The 22,404-nt window shown below is 36.2% G+C and overlaps 1 protein-coding gene across 1 annotated transcript; it reads right to left on the bottom strand.

The window, feature by feature from the left end:
* Positions 1–891: 891 nt before the first annotated feature.
* LOC124371849 (deoxyribose-phosphate aldolase-like) lies at positions 892–13,091 on the bottom strand. Its single transcript, XM_046830208.1, has 6 exons — positions 12,855–13,091; positions 11,414–11,610; positions 10,508–10,664; positions 9,487–9,777; positions 7,080–7,165; positions 892–1,345 (listed from the first exon to the last, which is right to left on the bottom strand). Exons 1-6 carry the CDS (start codon positions 12,880–12,882, stop codon positions 1,181–1,183), a joined length of 924 nt encoding a protein of 307 aa, XP_046686164.1. The 5' UTR covers positions 12,883–13,091; the 3' UTR covers positions 892–1,180.
* Positions 13,092–22,404: the final 9,313 nt, after the last annotated feature.

The raw sequence follows: 22,404 nt of genomic DNA, 5'->3' as shown, positions 1-22,404 counted from the left end.
AACAACCACCTGAGACTACGTAATTCCAAACTGAGCGAGAGGTAAGTTTTGGTCATGTTTGATGCAAAGAGTTAAAACAATGAAAACATCTGGAGAAACAATTTAAAGTTTCAAATGATAAATTTTATTCATCATTTTAATTTAAAGCTGTTTTAATTAATATTTTTCATATTAGTCAAAGACATTTTAGAAAACAGTATTTAATTTATCTAATTCAGACTTTAGTTTCTATAAAATCGTCCTGATACTCCATTATTAGGTTTTGTATTAGGATTTTTCCATTTCATCTTTGTTGTTCGTATTTTTGTTAAAATGCTCTCCTTCAAAATTTCATTCACATTTTAAAAAACAGCAGATATATATGTTCCATTAACCCTTTTTGGACGGTCCTGGCAATGCAACTTATAGGTAGCCTAAGTTAAATACAACAGACGTAAAAAAGATAACTACTTCGATGTCATCTTGGGTATGGAAAGAGATTTATCCCTTCCCTGATTTTTCCTAGATGTGAAATTCTTTTCTCCGTGATCTATACATAAAAATAATCAAATTCATGTGCACACTAACACACAAATACTCACACCCACCCTCACACTTTACATCCAAAACATTTGACATTACTGAACAGTTTTAAGACAATTAATTGTAATTGTATGTTAATTATAATTCATCATGATCTGTAACGATGTAATTTGTAACCGGCCATGATCTGGATCAGTACAGTAGCAGTCTTCCATCAGCTTTAATACCAAGAAATTCTATGGAAAACATGTCTACACATCTGTTTTACTTAAGTTTTACTTAACAATAAAATCTAAGAGTATTTCTTTACCTGTGATTCAACTTAAGAAAATTGATACAAACTGAGGGGAAATATTAAAGACAATCCAATATTTTTACTCATAACATTTATTTGTAAACACTACCAATCAATATAAGGCAGTCCAATGAACACTTTAGAGTTTTGTATAAAAGATATTATTATAATCTACAAATACAATTATAATAACACTTCAAATATTCTTGTTTGTAATTTAAAAATTACTATAAAAACTAGATCCAACAGGTAAAAAACCAGTACAAAAATAACATGTGTATAATATTTATACATATCTGAACAACAGAGTCCAATATGTATTGGAATGTCTAGCAACACATTATCAACATTGTTGTTTCAAAGCTACTTGGCATTGTTCAAATAGTTGGCATACACTTTGAGCACAGTGGTTCCAATCCTGAACAGTTTAGGATCTGCCCACTCGGGTCCCAACTCTCCCTTCACCATCAACAACCAGTTGATCGCAGTTTCAGGAGTACGTACTCCTCCGGCAGGCTTCAGACCAACCTGGACACAAAATTCTCTGTAGACTTATGGTACTTAATACCTTGAAACAACTTTGACAAAATTAAAACTATTACTGAAAAACAAATGAGGAGAATAGTTTTAGTGTAATAAAAATGAAATCATTCTTTAATGTAGTGAATAAGATTTATTTAACATGAAAAATGTGTTTTAAATCAATGATCTTTGACATTTATATATTTAATATTACCTTATGGGTAGTAAAACATGGCAAAGTTGGTTCTTAGTTCATTTATAAACCTCTTAATATTTTGAGTTAAAAAAATAGTAAATAGAAATGGTTTACAGCAATGAAATTACATTACAAAAAGAAGTGTAAAGTCGTTTGTGACAACACCACATTAACATTTGAACAAATAACTTAGTTGTAACTTATCATGTAATGGCGTACATGATGGTGATCACAAATGCCAACTGTATAAAAAAAACGTATTTGCTGATGAACAATAGTCAGCAATTGATCAATATCAATATCTAAATAAATTTAGGAAAGGCAAAAATGAACTCACTTTGTACACTCATTATAAAATAATATTATTTATGCAGAGTGTCTATTTTTACTGTAGCTGAGAATTAATACTATTTGTCTAAGATTATCTCTGTAGATAGATCCCTATCTAAATTGCATACAGTTCAATGAGCTGGAGGAACAAGCACAGAATGTTGTAATTATATGTACATTTAATGTTTTAAAGTTCCATATGACAGAATTATGACAAATAGGTTGAGTCAGGCTTCCTCTCATGGCTGCTGTATAAAGGGAAAGGTTGACGTTTTGTTCACAAAAAGTTAGACAAAGAGAAGGGACTGTTACATTTGTTCAGTTTACTTCCTGTATAACTCAAGCTGGTATAGCGTGTCTTATATAAAAGTGTTGTACACTCTATCAACTATCTTAATACAAGTTAGGAGTATGCCACATCATGTGTTGTGTAACAGGTTTCATTGAGATTGTATGCACAGTTTCTACATGAGTCAATATGCCACGTGTAAAAAACTGTTTGTTCAGAAATGTATTTATTCTGCAATTTGTTTATTCCAAAATCCAAAAAAACCATGTCAAAATATTTACTAACGTTCAGTCAAATCCCATGGAGTGACATGAGCCATCATTGATTTCCATGTTACCTAGATGTAGAAATGAAGCTTCATGCAAAATTTAAAGTCTATAGGTCAGTTCGTTCAAGAGATATCGTGCAGACAGAGAGAAATAATATTTTTCCACCTCCTTGAGTAATAGGCTTTGCTGACGCTCAGTCACTAAGTAAATTCATTTCATTTCTTCACGGCTTTCAAAACCAAAATTTTAGCCATGTTTTGCAAAAATATTTAAATTCTTTGTATTGTTTGTTGCAGCTTCAGAAATAATGTTGACGGTTAAGAAATTTCCACTTTTAATAAAATTTTGTTGTAGCATTAAACATTTTTACACTCTTAAATGTATCAAGTGGCTGAGATGTGTTGGGTGTTATTTTTTAAACACATGAACAGTTGTGAAAATAATAATGTATTATTAAAAAAGTATTTAGAATTTTTTAATTTTTTTGTATACAATCAAAGTCAAAGTCAAAGTCAAAATGTTCTTTATTCATATACATCAAGTACAGAGATAGTGTAAAAAATTAATAAACCTAATTGGTGACATAAAACATTTAGAGTAGAATATTAATGTCCAGGGTTGGTCATTTGCTAAAATTCTTCAAGTGTGTAGATGGCCTGGTGTGAGAGCAGTTTATGGAGTTCAGTCTTTAGCTGTTTCCCCTTCTTCGTTCTTATTTCTATCGGTAGACAGTTGCTCAGCTTTCTTCCTATGTAGGATGGTTTTTTTTTCATACTGTGCTAAGTGGTGAATGGGCAGTGGATACATAGTTGAGTTGCGGGTGTTTGTAGTAGTGCAGGTCTTCAAGCCTTGATAGGTTTTCTCTATCAACATATAAAATAACTTCTTGTATGTAGAGAGCGGTCACGGTCAAGATCTTTAATGTTGCAAAGACCTCTCTGCAGCTTTCCCGGAAATGAAGGTTTGCAAGTATTCTTATTGCTTTTTTTTGAAGGATTAGAATTCTGGTCATGTTAGCATTTGATGTCCCTCCCCATACAGCTAGACCGTATCTTATATGTGCCTCAAATAGAGCAAAATAGGCAGTACGTGCTGTAGTCAGATCACCAATTTCTTTAACCTGTTTGAGTGCATATAGGCTTGAGTTTAGTCTATTGCATAGCTGGTCAATATGGGGTGTCCAGGATAAGCTTGAGTCAATTGTAATTCCGAGGAATTTGGTTTGTTCAACCAAGTTAAACTTCTGGTGAGCAATTAATTTGTCCTGTTCTTCTCCCAAACCCTAATTGGGTAGTTTTAGAGGGGTTAACCACTAAGTCATTTCCATCACAATATTGATATGCCATGTTGACCGCAATAAAAGCATTTACACTAAGGTTTTCAGGTGTATTGTTGTCAAGGATTAAGGTTGTATCGTCAGCGTACATCAAAGTTTTAGTATATTCATGTAAGTATTCTGGAAGGTCATTAATAAAAAGAATAAAAAGCACTGGACCCAGCACAGATCCCTGTGGGACACCTCTATGTATAGGATAGGGTTGTGATCGGAATGCTTTAGTCACCCCTTTTTCAGTAGACTTTAGTTCGACTATTTGACTTCTGTCTTTGAGGTAGCTTTCGAACCATTTCAGAGCTGTTTCTGTTACACCAAGTGCTTTTAGTTTCTTCTGTATGAGGTCATGACCCAGGCAGTCGAAAGCCTTACTCAAATCCAAGAAGATAGCTGTAGTCAGGTTGCCTTTTTCTATGCTGTCAGTCACTGATTCTATCAAGCTAATCATTGCTGTAGTTGTTGACTTGCCATTGACGAAGCCATGCTGAGAGCTGCTTAACAGGTTGTTCAACCTGCAATGTTCTAATAGCCTGACGAGAACAATTTTCTCACAAAGTTTTGAGACAGTTGGTAGTAATGAAATGGGTCTGTAATTACTTAATTCTGATTTACTGCCAGTCTTAAATTTAGGATAGATTTTTGATATTTTCAGTGCTGAGGGAAAGTGTCCTTCGTTGAAAGATTTATTGAGGATATCAGTAAGGGGATAGATAAGTTCTTCTGCACAGTGTTTTAGTATTTTTGTGGATATATCATCAATACCGGCTGAGTTTTTTGATTTAAAGTTTTTAATAATTAATCTTAATTCCTCTTGAGTTGTGGGTCTTAATGAACTAAGTTCATTAATTTGAGTGCCTATGCGTTCAGCTGGTTCAATTGGTTTTCTATGAGAGTTTTTATTAAGGTTAATTGTGTTTTTTGCCATGTTGGCAAAGTAGTTATTGAATTGTTCAGCGACTATAGATGTATCTTCAATAAGCTTTCCATCAATGGTTAGTTTTAGTTCAGGTGAGCAGTTTTGTTTTTTTGATCGGACTGAATTTATTGTTTCCCAGATTGTTTTAGATTTGTTTTCTGAGTTGGAAATTTTACTAGCAATAGCTTGGCTTCTCAGAGTTTTCAGTTTTTGGTCATAGGTTTTTTTGAGATCCATTGCTTTGTTTTTATCCTCAAGATTTCCTGTAGTTTCATACTCGTTAAGGTGAGTTAGGAATTCATTCTTGAGCACTAGTGCTTCTGCATCAGCGAAGTGCTTTAGTGTTCTCTTTTTGCTACCAGCTGTCATAAGGGGACATGCAGCATCTAGGGCAGCTGTCACTAGCTTTCTAAAGTTGTTGTAGGCTTCTTCTGAGTTCAAAGAAGTATACACAGTTTCCCATTTTTCTTTTGTTAGCAAACCTTTCAGTTCATGTAAGTTTCTACTCCCAATAGCTCTATGCACTGATTTAGGCAAACTTGTTCTCTTCAGGTTGGTAATAGTGCACATCTGGGCAGTGTGGTCAGAGAGCCCAGTATGAAAAACTGTTGTGTCAAGTGCATCAATGGTGCTATTTGATACAATCCAGTCTATAGATGACTTTGAAGTAGGAGTGATTCTTGTAGCTGGCAAGTTGACTCTCTGAACATTGTGGTAAGCAAGCATTTCATTTAATTTTGTAGTATTTCTGTCTGGGTTGAGTATGTCGACATTTATATCACCCATTATTAAAAGAGGTTTGTTCTCAATTTTTTTGTCGTCTATGAGATGAGATAATGTAGCCATTGCAACATCCAGATTACTGTCTGGCGATCTGTACGTACCCATGATATAAGTAATATAATTGTTGAGATTGATTTTCATAAGTGCGACCTCACATACAAGTTCTTGGCAGTATTGAGACACATCAATTTCTTCAACGTGATTTTGGAGTGCATTGTCTACAAAAATAGCTACTCCTCCAAGCCTGTGGTTAGCACGGCTGTAGTGGGTAACTAGGATATAGCCGGGTAACCATTGTATGGACTCTATCTGATTTTGTCTGAGGCCATGCTCTGTTAAGATGATGACATCGGGCTTTTTCAACTCAGCTAAGTGAAGGAGGCGATTTGATTTATTTACTAGCCCTCTTATATTTTGGTGCAGGACTGCAAGTTTTCCTTTTATTGAGTTTTTTGTCTCCCTTTCCTTGAAATGTTCGATTCTAAAAAAGGTGCCTCTTCTTCATCACTGCTATTAAAATCTGTAATTGTTTCTCTGCTTTGGTGGTTACTGGTTATAATTTGCTTATAGTAGTCAATATTTTTGTCAAAGAATTCCTCTATAGTTTCATTGTGTGGTCTTGGTTTTGAATTTTCAGGGGGGTGAAGTGATCCCAACTTCAAAGGAGGTGGCTGCTTACTTTTATGGTTAGGTTCTATTTTTGAATTATGTTGTTTTTGATGGTTAATTTTACTTTTTGCAACTTGCAGTGACACACTAAATTGATTTTTCCCCTTTGATACTTTGTGTTTATTCTTTTTGTTGGTGGTAGTAAGGCTTCTAGAGGGTGTCATCTGAACACGCTCTAAAGTAGGAGAAGCTTCTCTAAATTCGTTGTTTGCCAAAGTTGCTTCCTGGCTTTGGTCAAGGATTTTTCCAGTACATTCCTTGACCATAAGTTCCAGTTGCTCCTGTCTGTTTTTTAATTCTGCTATGTCCAGCAAAAGAGCAGAGGAACTAAATAGTGTGCCAGTATGTGGAGCATTTGTTGGAGGCTGATCAGGTGTAGGGGTTGTTTGTGTCTCAGTGTCTACATATTCTTGAGAAGAGGATGCTCTGCAGTAACCTTCCCGTCTCTTTAGCAGCATAGATTTCTCTAACTCCCTTTTTTTTAGTACTAGCTCATTGATAATCTCCTCCTGTTTCCTGTCATGTTCTTCAAAAGTGTATTGGATGTCTAAATTAAGCTTTTTCTGGTTGTCAAGTTGTACTTCCAGTTCAGATATCTTTTGAAGAAGATTTTCAATTTTCCTCAGGTAGCTTTCTTCCTCAGTACTCATTTCTTCTATTTTTGCTTCAGCACTGGTGAGTTTGGATTCTAGAAGTGCAAGTTTTCCTTCTAGCAACTGGTTTTTTTCTAATAGAGCAGCGCCAATTTTTGCAGCCATTTCCAATTTATCTTCGTTTTTATCATTTTTTACTAAAAGTTCATTCACAATAAACTATATATTTATAAGACAAGTGCATTTCTTTTAGTTTTCAAACCATATAAAGTAAGCTTTTAATTTAGAGTAATATATTTTTTAAATATCAAGAATATAGTACCAAGAAAATTATTTCGATACACTATATAAGAGAAACATACCTTAATACCAGTACGGTTGTAGAAGTCCTTTATAGCATAACACATCACTAGGCCTTCGTTCAAGGACATTGTTACAGCTTCCTTGCCTAAAACATTCAACAAAAATGTTCTGACATTGTTATTGAAAAGGTACACTGTCTAGAGTCAGGTAGGTCAACAAGTTAATATTACAGTTAGTACACATTAACCTAACTACACACTAGTGATATGTATTTGCAAAGGTTGAAATGACAACTTGTCTGGCTGTTCACTGTTTAACAAATATACCACATTAAAATATGATCACTGGCAAGAAACGTCCACGTGATTATTTTATTACTTAACTTCCACGCATTCTTAAGTTTTATTTTTATTTTCAAATATGTATAACATATTGTTAACATTAAAAAAATAAAACACTGATAAATCATATGTAAAAATCTGGCAAACAGGCATACTTCAGGTTCATTGTATTCAAGTGTTCATGATTGAGAGTTTAACCTGTCTCTTATATCATTTTATGCATGTTTAGGATTGCTGCTTCAAATTAATTATATAACCAAAACCGTACCTGAGTTTGAATTTTTGCCCCAATCTAGAAAATACAAATACAGAGGTCTGAGAAACCTAATTTGGTTAAAAAGCATTTCCAGTGGCATAATTCAGTTTGTTTTATAGTTCCAATAAAGAATACATATATACGTATGTAGGATTGAGAAGCCTACTTCAGTCAAAATGTCTACTTTCGGCTATTTAAATTCACTTATGGTGCCTCAGTTGAGTTTGCCTTATTGCCCTGATCAAAACATGCATATGTATGAAGCTCTTGGAAACCTACTTCGAACAAAAAGTGTCTAATTTTGGTCTAAGATATTTCCATAGCATAGTTGAGTTTACCTTGTTGCCCCGATCAAAACATGCATATGTATGAAGCTCTTGGAAACCTACTTCGAACAAAAAGTGTCTAATTTTGGTCTAAGATATTTCCAGTAGCATAGTTGAGTTTACCTTGTTGCCCCGATGAAGAAAATATACATATGTCTGGGGAAATCCTACCCACTTCTGGTATAAGGGAGAAATCCTTACTGTACTTAAATTCATGCAACATTTGAAAATAATCATTTATAAGGTATTTGCGTTATGGGAATCTTTTTGTTTTTCATCTTGTACTTTAGGAAATAATAGATCGTTTAGGCATATTAGTTTTTATTTCTCTTTTTCCTTAAGCCATAAAAATGGCATACATAATGTTAAGGAAATCCACCAATTCATTACGGTTGGTTTTATAACAGTGTTAGTATTAAATTGTATTAAAACATTAAACATTAGACAGTTTAAATTCATCAATGGCACGATCTGGAGTAAAAGTTGGATATTAATTTTTCTTTGCTATCTGCACCACTACTGATCAAGCACTGTTCTAAAATTTAAATGTAAACACATGTATCAGCCTCTGTGACGAACCTAACTGAAAGTGTCAACAGCTGTTTAGTGTCAGTTAAATTTGGATTATGAAACATAAATATTACATTTTTTTCTGAATTCTAGTTAACTATTCCAACCTTTTTATAAACCTTCCTCGGATTTCAACTACTATTTACAAAAAGAGTTAGCTGAATAATTGGTCTAACCGTTTTTGAGATTTACGGTTAGCAGCACATTTTGGGACCCATTTTTATTTATAAGAAGATTTGTTATAAAATAACTTGTTGACAACTATAAAACAGTAAAAAGAATACCAACTAAGATAATAAAATTTAAATTGTAAAAAGAACTTGAAATCTCTGTCTAAAAAGTTACTAATAATTGAACAGCCAGCTGAGAGAAACAAATGGGAGTGTTACCACAAAAAAAACGCAACTAGTTTTCAATCACTTTTGATAAGGAATAGTTGGTCTAATATTCTACACAGATATGTTCACAGATTAACAAAAAAGTAAATGTGCTTTAACATCAGTAAATTATTTTACTACATTTTAAAAATATTACTTTGAATTAAGGTATGGTTATGACATAATTTGATAACCTGTTAACTATTTCCACATCCTACTGAAAATCATCGTTCCCCTTATTCAGTTCACTATTAGTGCCATTTAAAAGTTATTTGTGATATTACACTATCTTGAAACAAATTCTCAGCATTTAGAAGGAACTACGTCAGTGTGAAAATACATCTGTTAGGAAGTCTTGTAACAGAAGCCTTCAAGTAATTCAAAAATCTTTTCCAGAATGAATCCACAGTTCACAATGCTTTGCTGTTGGTCAAGGTATTTGCCAAACACAAGTACTCTATCTGAAACTACTAATATTTTTTTACGATTTATAAAACAGATATATTTAAAATAAAATCCTCTACTAACTTCTCTACGCCATATAATTTAAGTCCATTTGGTTAAACTGCTAACAAACTAAAATGTATACAAATTACCAGTTGAAGTTTTAATGAAGTCCGCTCCTGCCAACATTGCAACAGCAGAAGCCTTGTAGATGTTAGTGAAGTTGGCACATTCGGTTACAGATAGGATGACCTTGAGGGTAGTCTCACCACAGGCCTTGCGAATCTGTACCAGTTCCTCATACAGCTGTTGCCACAGTCCTCTTAGCACCAGGCTACGGTCGATGACCACATCGATCTCCTGAGCACCGGCTGACACTGCATAGCTCACCTCTGCCAACCGCGTCTGGAGAGGATATGCACCTGATGGAAATCCTGCTGCCACTGAAACAGAACAAAAACAGTGTACTGATCATCAAATATCTCTCTGTGCAAGGTTATGGTCAATCTTCTACAATTTGTCCAACAACTAACTAGATCATCCCCAACCCAGGACTGTACAAGCCAGACATATGTGGCAAAATACAAAACTAAAAGAAAACCTGGCTCTTAATTGATTTCCTATCTCACTAAATGTACAATACATTAAGACTTTTCTTAGTTTCTAAATATTAATATTTGTGGTTCTGAATTTAATAGCATATAATATTCTTTAACTCAAAGTAACAGTGTATGTTAACTGTATTAAAATGATGAAATAAGTTAACTAAATGTGATAAAACTCCTGTAGTTTATATGAAGGATAGGTTTATTAGGCACAGTGCCAGTAATATATACTAATAATTTAATTTAATTTTTAGCCTATACTTATTGAGATAAAAGATTCCATATAAAGATTCATTTGCAATAGTTCTTTCCAAAAATAGGTTAGGGCCTTAAACAAAATAGTTATTTTAGTTTCAAGACAGGGAGAATGTGTCTGAGACAGAATAACTTATGAGGGTTTAAAGAAACTTTACTCTCATGGTACAAGTAAAATTTTTCTCTCATCCACAAATTGTAAAAAAAGCAGGTTTTGGTTTATATTCTAAATAACAATGAATTATACCAGAAAGACAATAACTTAAAATAACTGTATTTGTACAAACAAAAAGCAATCACAAAAACATCTTACCTGCAGCTACCAGAACAGATTTGTCAGCACCTAAGGACTTCAGACTTTTTATGGCATCTTCAATGCGAGCTGGGTACACACACACTGCGGCACAATGAAGTGAGGGATCTTTGGCCACTTTGATTGCACCATCAGCTTCCGACATTGGAGAGGTGGCCTACAACATTCAACACTGTACACTAAAGTTACACACTTGAGCCGGATACACACACGATGTGGCACAGTAGACTGAGGAATCTTTACCCACTTTGATTGCACCACAGCTTCCGGCATACGAGAGGTGGCTTATAACATTGTACACTGTACATACTGAACTGGATAACTTTACATCTTTTCACTTCAATAACCGATTTAAATATTCTTTAATCTACTACAATGACTTAGTTAAGAGGTAAATAAAATTAGTTTTCTTTCATTTAGTCTCATAATATGAAATAAAACTGTACTGTTATTTTGGAAGACATTGTCAACATCAATAAACATTTTGTAAACCACAAATATGTTGAAAGTTGATTTATAAAATGATCCATTCATATATTAAGTTAGAAGTTGCAAAGCAAATGATAAGTACTCGTATACCAAGAGATATAAAAAAATTCTAACAACTGATATTGTTGGATAATTAATTGGCAGATCACTCAGGCAGTATGAAATAAATAAAATACTCCTGGAAAAAGAACAGCTATTAGGGTTGCATTTAAATGTATGTGCAATGTGAAACTATAACACTCACTCTCTAATAGATTTTTGAATTATCACACATATTGAAAACCTACATCAGCTAATAACCCGAGACAATGTTTTACACTTAAGCCATTATAAAAATAATATTGCTAATTAATAACAGTTTTATATAATTATAGCAATTACTAAGGAGTTTGTAGTCTTATACTCAGTTTGACTTACTTTCTTGCACAGTTCAGCAATACTGTCAGGTGTCTCAGTGCCAACCAGAGATGACAAATCTATAACTCCAACAACATTTTTTATGGCAGCTGGAGTTACATTCTCACTCACTAACTTTGGATCCACAAACTTGGCCGTGGCAACTTTAGATTTGATTTCAGCATCATTTACTTGAATACTATTGATCCAAGCAAGGTCTAAAAAATAAAAAACACCATTTCAATATTAATGTACAATTAAGACAGTGCTATACTAAGATTTCAGATTTTATTGCTATAAAACATATTTAGGCTCTACTGCTAAGTGAACCGCATAAAAACATGCATATACACACATACATGTCTGTCCCCCAAAAATAAAAATATAGTTACAGACCCATATTATACATAAAATTATAAATTGTAAGATAATATAATGTAGTAAATCTACATAATTTAAAATTAGGCCCCACTGTAATATGTAAATAGGCTACATAAAAATATACTGTGGTAAAGTTTACCATTTATTTACTTTAGTACAATAGTGCCAAGAGCATTACGTGAGACCACAGGACTTGCATGTGTTAATAAACTTCCTTTAGAATTTCACCAATATTGTCAGTAATTTGGTATTGGAGAGGGGTAAAAGATAGAACATTTGAAATACAAATAGTATAAAATTCTGTTGCTTGGTACAAATATTCTTATTTCTTGTGTGGTGTGTTATGATTGGGATATGTAATCTCATGTAGATTAATACTTCATAAATTAAATATAAAAGCATGAGACTGTCAACAGTCAGTCTGGTAAAGAATTCCCTACAGTTCATGGAGTTTATTGAATAATTCTTCCTGTTTTTTAATTTGCCACATTTCCTGCAGATTTGGAACAGTGGCTCTCCAAAATATTACTGAGTAGATGTGTGACTGAAACAAGACAGTTCTAAAAAGATCTAATTTCAAATTCTATTGAGATTCCGCAAAACAATACATATAATTCACTAGTCCATCATCCAACCTCACTCTCTGACAATCAAATGCGAGCAATCCATACTTGTAAGTTAATAAATTCATATAGTGTATTAGGTATAAATATTTCAATCATCCACCAGCAAAATTAATTTTATTGTTTAGGATATTTGTTAGTTCATTTGAGGTTATGTTATATGGCAAGTTTGTTCAATTGACAGATTAATTCCAAAATTGTATATGGTATTAATGTGTTGGCATTTAAAACTGTTAGGGACTATACAAGCCATATTTTAATATTAAAATATAAATAAATAAATAATATTTACGATGCCTATTTATTTTTGATAGTGAACTTCAAGCAAAGAGATGTTTTTGTCCCTAAAACTCAGAGAAGTTCAAACAAACCACACAACATGTTACTATGTTTGTATACAAGAGAACAAATTATAGGAATATTTGACCACATAAACATTACAAGACTACAATATTTACCTAAATTCAACACCTTATTGACAGGCATAATGAAGTGGACAACTTGAAGACACTGCAGTTGATACCAACCGGTGAGATCTCAGAGAGAGAATGCAACGAACGTCACGGATTCGCAACTTTTATATCTTATTAGCCTATCGAGGTATCGTCAAGGTCACACGTTCTTGACGCGTCTCTGATATGATAGCTGTTGCTGACTTGTTAACGGCCACATGCGCATGCGCATGCCCACGACCTTACCAAGGACCAGACGCGAGCCAGACAGGCTGTTGTATGTAATCCATATCAGTTAGATGGTTGCAGCAGGTCGAAGCATTCCAATATGGTTTGTGCGTACTCATCCTATATCCTATACAACTGCATGTGAAACTGACTGACTCATTCACTGACATATAGATACAAATTCTAATGTACTTATAGAAGTGCTAGAAACTTGAAATTTGGCACACAGGTAGTTTTTGCAATATAACCCACAGGAAAAGTCTGGGAATTATCACTTTTAAAGCCCTCAAAAAATTCGAGAAAATTTCTCACGTTTTTAGCCTTTTTATGAAGCCCGATGGCGGGAGAACCGAATCTAACCAAAAACCGTTAGTTAGGAATAAAGTGAACTACAAACAAGGTCCAGTGACTTTTTGTCCTGTCTGTTGTGGTTAAGTGACAAAACGCACGCATATTTGACATTCCAGAGATTTGTTTCTCTTAAAATAATGTTCACAAAAACGTGATTATGTGCAAAATTTGTGTAATTTTCACGAGAAAATTTAGATTTTGTGCTCGATACGGTGAAACCATTTATTGGAGGAAATATAATTTAGGAAATGACGTGATCTACAAAAAATATCCAGTACTCTTCTACCCTATCCTCTATGGTTTGGCCGCAAAACTAGTTTCAATGCAAATAATTTGTAACTTTTACATGAGAATTTTGTTTCTGGGGCCGGTAGCGGCCGAACCATTGGTCGTAGCTTAAATCTTGTTTTTTTATAAATAGCCAATAGTGGGATCTACAAAAAATGTCAAACAGCTTATTGTCGTATATACTTGTGAAAACCCGAAAAACGCTCTCAATGGCAAAATCTTTGTCGTAAATTGGCAGTTTGAGGGGGTTTTATGTGACCTTAATTTGTGGAGTTCGGGATTGAGCTTCTATTTCTACGTAAACGAGTGATTTTTGTACGCCACTGACCCCTAATCTAATGTCTGGAATTACCCTGTCACCGAATTCCACTTGTCCCTGGATTTGGAAATAACCCCATTTAGGGGCCTGGGGGCGTAGCCCCTAGCGATCCGAAGCCGAGTCACTATCTATACAATGAGTGAAGTGAATACGAAGTAGTTGTAACAATTGCCTACTTAATTATTGTTACAATAAATTGTAATTAGGTTTTTTGTAACAGTGTCTATTCAGGACCTACATTATACATAGAACAAGCATGTATGACCTAAATTAACATGTAGGAGAGAACATTATCGTGTTCGTTTCGATCGAACACACTCTGTAATTTAAATGTAAGATTCAAACATTATGATCCGGATCACACAGTAGTAAACTGCCCATCTGTGTAACTAATGCTTAATCGGACGTGTACGGTTTGGGGTGGGTAAAAAGAAGCCGTCTAGTCCTTTTGTATCCTTTGTAGAACACATTTTTGGCACTTATCTGTTATGGTAATTTTTGCCGAAATCTGCACATTGTCAGAAACGCCACGCCGTCATGATGGGATTTCCGGAATTTTCGAGATGCCAGCCGTTTGAATTTTTGTACAAGTTCTATCACGACTATTTCCCAACATAGAACCAAAGTAACGCGTAGACTATTTTAGAATATTATGCAATTTTAAACTTTTACTATTTCGAATGATGCCAGCCTATTTAAAGTGCCAGCCTTTCAAACAAAACTAAGAATGCTTAATTTATTATTGGAAAAGAGTCTTATTGAAAATGTGGGTTCTTAGTAGACCGAACTCAGTATAACATAAAAACCATAAGCGTTCATAATAGCGGGTGTCTTAACAGTCCCACCCTCCCCCCACTATTTACTTTCTTATGAATAGAGACGAAGTGATTTACTTCGGGGCTTCTTTATATGACCAACTGAGAGGTTTTTTTAATGTATGAACATTTTTGAACCACCCCTCAAATTTGAGTATTTTTGGGGAAGTTAAAATTTTTAAATAGGAACCTCTAGCAAGTGAAATTTTATTTTAAAGGTTCTCCAGATTGTCATATAAAAGGCTAGAAATTATCCAACCAAAAATTGATATGTAGAACAAAGGCTATAATTTATAGGCGTGGTAAGCACAATTACAGACCTACCAAACCGATGGTGGGCGGTAGGGAGTTAATCAGAGAGCCATATTTGAATGTCAAGAACATCTATTTATTTTGTTAGTACTATTTTGATAAAACTGGGGAAAACTAATAATGGTATACTGCACTTATCACAAGTTTTCAGATAATAATCTGAACTTTTTGGTTGGTAGGCCTGGTCCTACACTACAAACAGTGGGTTGTGTCGTTTCCGTGATAGAATTTAATTTTAAACTGTTTTTCGTCGAATTCGTGTTCAATGTTTTGGACGTGACATAATTATTTGACGTGGCTGTAGGTTTTAATAAATTGAAACAGCTAATTTTGTACTGTAAGTAGACACGAACTACAGAGATAACCAAACAATTACTAACAAGGCTTGACGTGTCTATTACAATACCCATTTCGACGTTATCACAGAGCGCCGCACATTATCAGTTAATGAGTGATAAGCTTCGTTATCAGCTCTGCTGGGGGTATCGGTAACGTACAGTTCTCCGGAGTCGAAGGTCCTTAGTTCGAATCTCGTTGTCTACGTTGATATTTTTGCCACTAATAATTTGTTTTGTAAATATTGTAAATAATTTTATTTTATATTTTAGATAGATTAAAGCTTTATTATCGAATGAACACTAAAATAAAAATTAATTAAAATAACTGCTTTAGCATTTTAAATTGTCTATCGTAAAAATGGACTTTACAGTTGAAAAAACGACCGCGGGCAAACCATGTATTTTATTTAAAAATTACAAATATAGACAGCAAAGAACTTTAAAATCAGGAGATATAAACTGGCGCTGTCTGACTGGCAAGAACTGTGGTGCGTCTATAAAAACGGATGCAAATGTGACTAGTCTGTCAATTGTTAATGACAAACACACGGGAGCGCATGCCGTCACGATGCGACAGATGAAATCTCCGGGCCCCGCGCAGTCAACTTCCTTGTCCACACTACCTCCAGCGGCCTGCTCCACACCTAGCATCAGTGTTCCTCAACAAAATGTTCGCCATTCACTGTCGCCTGCGACTGCGAACTTCTCGCCTCTCGCTTCCACTGCGTCCACATCTTCGTCTGCTGCTGTTCATAGTAATGCTGCTGTAACACCGACACAGCCCACGACCCCGACTCCAAGTAATAAATCAACTTGTTTAGCTGAGATGCAAGCGGAGAACTCCTCTCTAAGGACTCAGGTGGCCGAACTCCGCAAGCAGTTACAAGATGTATTGGACCATACCATTGAGTCGGACAGGCGCCTGCTACAGTTTACTGATGAACTGTTCGTCGTGAATCCCTCACGGAATGAGACACCCTCAACTTCATCTTCCGTAGCTGATACTATACCGATTGAACCCGGCGAGCAGCGGTCCACCGAGTGCAAAAACAGGCAGTGCACTGAGGTTCGCGATCTTGTAAGCAGTCTCAAAACCACCATCGAAGTGTTGGAGGCGGAGATCGAACAGCTGAAATCGAGAAGTAGCAGTTGCCCATGTAAAGAGGTGAAAGAGGAAAATTCGACGCAATGGACTGTTTGTAGGAGGAATAAAAAGAATCAACCGATAAAAATACAAAATAAATACGATATATTGAGCGAAACACCGGAAATACTTAAAAATAACACTCCTAAAACATCTACTTTTAAAAAATCTATCGTTAAAAAGCATGAAAAAAAATCAAAACAAGCACAAACGCCTAAAAAAGCAACCCAAGCAAAAAACACGTAACACCGAGACATCTGTAACGCCAGTGGTCTTTTCAACTGTGATTGTCGAGGGGGACAGCCACGTTCGCTCCTTGGCTGGACTGGTCCAGTCCCTCGTCACCGCGGAGACGAGTGTGCTTGGGGTGTGCAAGCCTGGGGCCGGACTGTTGGGTGTGGTTGGGGGCGGTCAACCCCCTCTTCCGGGCAACTGCTATGTCCTAATTGCCGGTGCGAATGACGTCGGAGCCGGCGAATCATCAACGATCTTTGAGCACCTGGAGCAGCAGATCATCGTGCGCACCTCCATTGCGAAGGTCGTGGTGTCGACAGTGCCATATCGCCACGATCTCTCCACCGACCACCCCGTCAACAAGCAGACTACTCTGGTCAACCACTACATCAGGGAGTTGTGTGCCAGATGTGAAGGATCCGTACTGCTGGACTTCAACACCATCGGGAGGCGGCACTTTACTCGCCATGGCCAGCATCTGACGATGGGGGGAAAGCGGCTACTGGCTCGACTTGTGGTGGCTAATTTGAGGAGGGCAAGCTTGGTCTCTGTAGGCCCGTCACAGCCACCACCGCCTCTGCCTTTGCCGTCACCTGCTGCTCCCGCTGAGTCTCCGAGCATCGCCGCCGCGGAGCCGCAGTCTCCGCCGACGCTGTCACCGGGGTCGACTGCCGACACCGCAGTTCTCTGTGTGCCACCCGGTCCGACTACACCTTGGACACTACCCCACGACAGTTACGCGGAGGCAGTGAGATCTTCACCTCCCAATGAACGTCGTACATCCGATGAAAACACTAAATCTAAAGCTGCTTTTTTAGGGACCCCACTTGGAAACAGCGGATAAAATTTACATCCAAAACTAAATTAAATCGAACAAACACAAACACTCAAAAACAAACTGAATTAAGACTGCTTCATCAAAATTCTCAATTTGCAACTAACAAATTGGACCAAATTCAACTTATGTGCGAGGATCTGAAAACTGATCTGCTTGTAGTAACCGAAAACGGTTTCAACATGGAGAACATCGCACTGTGCAAAATCCCAAATTACAAATTGGCCTCCGCGTTTTGTCGAAACCACTCCAAAGGAGGGGGAGTTGCTATTTTTCTTAAACAAAATTTGTTATCTACACCTTTTCCGATCCAACAATCAACCGAAAAAGATTTTGAAGCAGTCGGGATCAAACTTCAAACAACACAATCAAAATTACTTGTGATCGGAATTTACAGGTCTCCTAGTGGTAATGAAGAAATATTTTTTTCTAAATTCGAAAAATTATTGACATGCCTGACTAACCAACGTCAAGAATTTGTCGTCATGGGGGATCTCAACATTGACGCGTTGGACAACACTCACCATTCCACAATTCGATTGGTCGATTTACTTAGGTCATTTGACTTGGAGTTGCTAGTCAAAACTCCGACGAGAGTGACGGCTACAACACAATCGGCTATCGACAACATCATAACCAACCACCCAAGTGTCGCAGTGTCTGTAGTGAATACAGCTATTTCTGACCACTACGGCCAAGAAGCCGTCATTAGTGGCGTACAATTAAAAAGGGAGCCCAAAATTAAGCAAACAGTAAGAGACCTAAGGCCAGAAAACATTGCTCACCTCAACAAATCCCTTTCTAAAGAAAGATGGGATTTTCTAAATTCATTTCAACCCGTAGAGCAGCAATTTAAATTGTTTAACGACACTCTAAATTTCCACATTAACATATGCTGCCCTACAAAAACGATCAATGTTTGCGAAAAAAATAAAAAAAACAACTGGATCACAGCAGGTATCTTGGTTTCTAGAGAGAAACTAAAATTCTTTTCTGAAATTTACAAAAACACTTCAAACGAACAATTCAAAATTTTTTTCAAGAATTACAAAAAAATATACAGGAAAGTGATCCAAGCAGCCAAAGCATATGATGTCTCAAAATCAATTCTCTCTTCCAAAAACGTTTCAAAAACAATCTGGGGCATCATTGACAATAAAACAAAAGCTCACAAACAAATCAAAATTAAAATTGGGGATAGGCTTGTGGAGGATGAAACAGAGATTGCCAACCAGTTCAACGGCTTTTTTCGCATCCGTTGCTGGTGGGCGGGGTCCTCGGCCATCTGAACCTCAAGTATGCCCCTCGCGAAGACAGAGCCCCATATCGTCAATGGCGTTGGCTCCTGTAATTGAGGATGAGCTTCATCGAATTATTCAGCAGCTCCCAGCCAAAAAATCTAATGACCTCAATCTAATGTCTCCATGGCTCATAAAAAAATGCTGCAAGCATTTAGTGAGACCTTTAACTCAATTGGTAAACTATTCATTCCAAACAGGAGTGTTCCCCTCTCTCCTGAAAATTGCTAAAGTTGTCCCAATTTTCAAGAAAGACGACCCAGCTTCAATCACCAATTATCGGCCTGTCTCAATCTTGCCAGTTCTGAGCAAAATTTTTGAAAAGCTTTTTCTTATAAGAATGCTTCAGTTTTTGGACGAACACAATCAGCTCTCCAGTGAACAATTTGGATTCAGGAAGAGCAAATCGACAACAGACGCAGTCGTGAGTCTTGTCGATATGATTGTAGAGGGGATTGAATGTCGTAACCACACAATGGGTGTGTTCTTAGACCTGTCCAAAGCATTCGACTGCGTTGACCACGGTACACTGCTTGACAAACTTGAGTCTCACGGTATTCGAGGTTTGCCTCTTAAATGGCTTAGCTCGTTTCTAACTCACAGATCCCAGGTTGTCCAGATATCTAGTAAGTCGTCCAAAAAAATAGAACTGAGTTACGGAGTCCCTCAGGGATCCATCCTCAGTCCTGTGCTTTTCCTGCTTTACGTCAACGATGTAAAATCATCGCTTCTGCATGCAAAATTAGTGCAGTTTGCCGATGATACGACTCTCTTTTTCAATGCAATATCAAGTGAAGTTTTGGAACAACAGGCTTTTGTTGACGTCAACAACTGTGTCCAATACTTCCACAGCCTTAATCTTACAACAAACCCTTCAAAAACCAACGTTTTGAATATAGCCTTGCGCACTGCGGGCAACCAGTGTGGGCCTGCTATTTTGTTAGATGACTCCACACTGGAAGAAGTCAGCTCTTCAAAATTCCTAGGAATGCACCTTGACCAAGGGCTGACTTGGAATGAGCATATTGACTATGTTTGCGCCAAAGTCTGCTCAGGTATTTTTGTTCTGAGATCTTTAGCCAAATACTGCCCGAGTCAGGTACTGATTACGGCGTATTATGGACTGATTTACCCCCATCTGGCCTACGGAGTGGTCCTTTGGGGAGCTTGCGCAAACACACAGTTTCAAAGAGCATTCAGACTCCAAAAAAAAGCAATTCGAATAATCGCCAAAATCAAATTTAGAGAGTCGTGCAGGGAATCCTTCAAGAAATTGCAGCTGTTGACTCTGCCGTGCCTCTACATTTTGGAAACAACTTTGTTTTGTGTGAGTAAATGCGCCTTAACCAGAGGCCAAGACATACACATGTATGAGACACGTGGTAGAGCAAACTACCGAACTGGGAGACACAGAACGGTGGTTTATGAACGCCTGCCCTCGCAGGCGGGTGTTCATTTTCTCAACAGACTGCCCAATTCAATTAAAGATACTCCAACGCCCAAGGCGTTAAAGACTCGCCTTAAACGCTTCTTGGTGTCACAAGCATTCTATAATGCAGGTGAGTTTTTGGCATTCGACTGGGAGACCGCCCAATTAGAAAACTGACTCTCGTTGTACTAAGTGGGTTGCATTGGCGAAGTATGAAAGAGGCGTAACTGTGAAACTGTATGTATGAGTGTGTATTGTTATATGAATGTCAGAAATTTAAAAAACCATGACGTTTGCCATACAATGTAAGAATTGTCGATGCAATAAATAAGATTTGATTTGATTTGATTTGATTTGTATGTACACCCCGCTTTGATGTCTGCGATTTGCGCTCAAAACGTACAGCACTTTTGGACATAGGCGTATCCAGGGTGAGTTTAGGGTTGCAATCCCCCTCCCCCATTGATAAAAATATTTTAGGTATATTTTAACTTGTGTTAAACTTTATTTGTTTTAATATTTCATATATAACAGCTGACAGACAGTACATAAGCTGCGCTTAGTATTTTTAATGAATGAAGAGTCCATTTGCAATGCGTAAGGGTTGAGAAATACAATAAAAGCCAGCGCATTTCGTACAGTTTCTGCGCTTTGAGAGAGATGGTAAGCAATTAATAGTGATTCATGCCTAGTTATGATCATTTTGAACGGCTAATTTGTAATAGTCTTAACATTATTGAATGCTGTAGTTGTGTATTAGTGACTTTATTTGGAAATAAGTACCGAAAATGTTATTAGTAGCGAAAAATAAAATTACAGTATATTTAATTTTTTAAGAGTTCATGGATAGGCCCAAAATCAAAACATTAGGAATGATATTTTTTTGCTTTTATACTATACTTGACTGTAAAATTTGAACCAAATGTATATTCTTGTTAAATTTTACAATGCCACATGTTTAAAAAAGTGCAAAGATGTGGTTACAAAGCATAAAGGTTATACAAATATTATAATACAAACAGGTTTTGACGCAGAATACAAATACAATAAATTATCAATTGTAATGGGTATATTTCTTTGTGCATATAATCGAGTTAGAAACACAACAAATTCGAATAATATAACCAGTAGCGTAGCCAGAAATTTCGTTCGGGGGGGGGGTCCGAAACCGGGATCCGGGGGACGTTTTGTGTGTTATTTGCCAATGAGTTCACTGGTAAAAGGTAAAAATATGGAGCTTTAGTAACTATGCCTTATAGAAAGTGGAAAGATGTAATAGGCAAATTCAACTCTCACAGCAACTCTAGTACCACAAATTTTCTTGTATAGCTACAGAAACTTTACGAAGTTCGATTCTGGCCGAGTAGAAGGCACCAATGTGATGTTGCATTCACTGGATAAGAAAGAAGAAGAACAAAACAGAGCTTCACTCAAGTGTATAATAAATTGACACAACTATATTCTGTGGAGAAAATGAAATACCCCTTCGGGGACATTGGGCCACTGACGGCCGAAAACCCTTTAGAAAAGGTGGGCAATTTTCAAGCGTTGCTCGGGTACAGATCAAAATTAAGTGTCGGAAAATGCACCGGAAAAACTCTACTGATTAGAAGTTCGGCTGCTTTGGATTTCACTGATAGAGGTATTTATGAATGAGTTATAATGAAAATTTTTTGTATCATTACACTGTAGACGAGTACATAATTATCGGAAAAAAATAAAAAAAATCACTTTTGGTCGGAAATAAAATACACATGAAAAACTCTAATGATTAGAACTTCAACTACTTCGGACTTCATTTATTGAGGTAAACGTGGTATTTTTGATTGAGTTATGGCGACGATTTTTTGTTATCATTAAATTGTACTCGACTAACTATATATATATATATATATATATATATATATATATATATATATATATATATATATATCGATATACTTAACCAGTGAAATCCAAAATCGT

This window comes from Homalodisca vitripennis, unplaced genomic scaffold, assembly GCF_021130785.1.
Source record: "Homalodisca vitripennis isolate AUS2020 unplaced genomic scaffold, UT_GWSS_2.1 ScUCBcl_2146;HRSCAF=6613, whole genome shotgun sequence".
Lineage (NCBI taxonomy): Eukaryota > Metazoa > Arthropoda > Insecta > Hemiptera > Cicadellidae > Homalodisca > Homalodisca vitripennis.
The sequence above is the reverse complement of the archived record's forward strand: the minus strand, read 5'-3'. Positions and strand labels throughout refer to the sequence as shown.

What these genes read in the sequence shown, in the direction of transcription:
- LOC124371849 (XM_046830208.1), bottom strand. Translation starts at nt 12,882, where the DNA reads ATGCCTGTCAATAAGGTGTTGAATTTAG. An exon ending in TTGCTGAACTGTGCAAGAAA is followed by an intron (nt 10,665 to 11,413) that starts GTAAGTCAAACT and finishes TGAATGTTGTAG; the next exon opens with GCCACCTCTCCAATGTCGGA. An exon ending in ATCTGTTCTGGTAGCTGCAG is followed by an intron (nt 9,778 to 10,507) that starts GTAAGATGTTTT and finishes GTTCTGTTTCAG; the next exon opens with TGGCAGCAGGATTTCCATCA.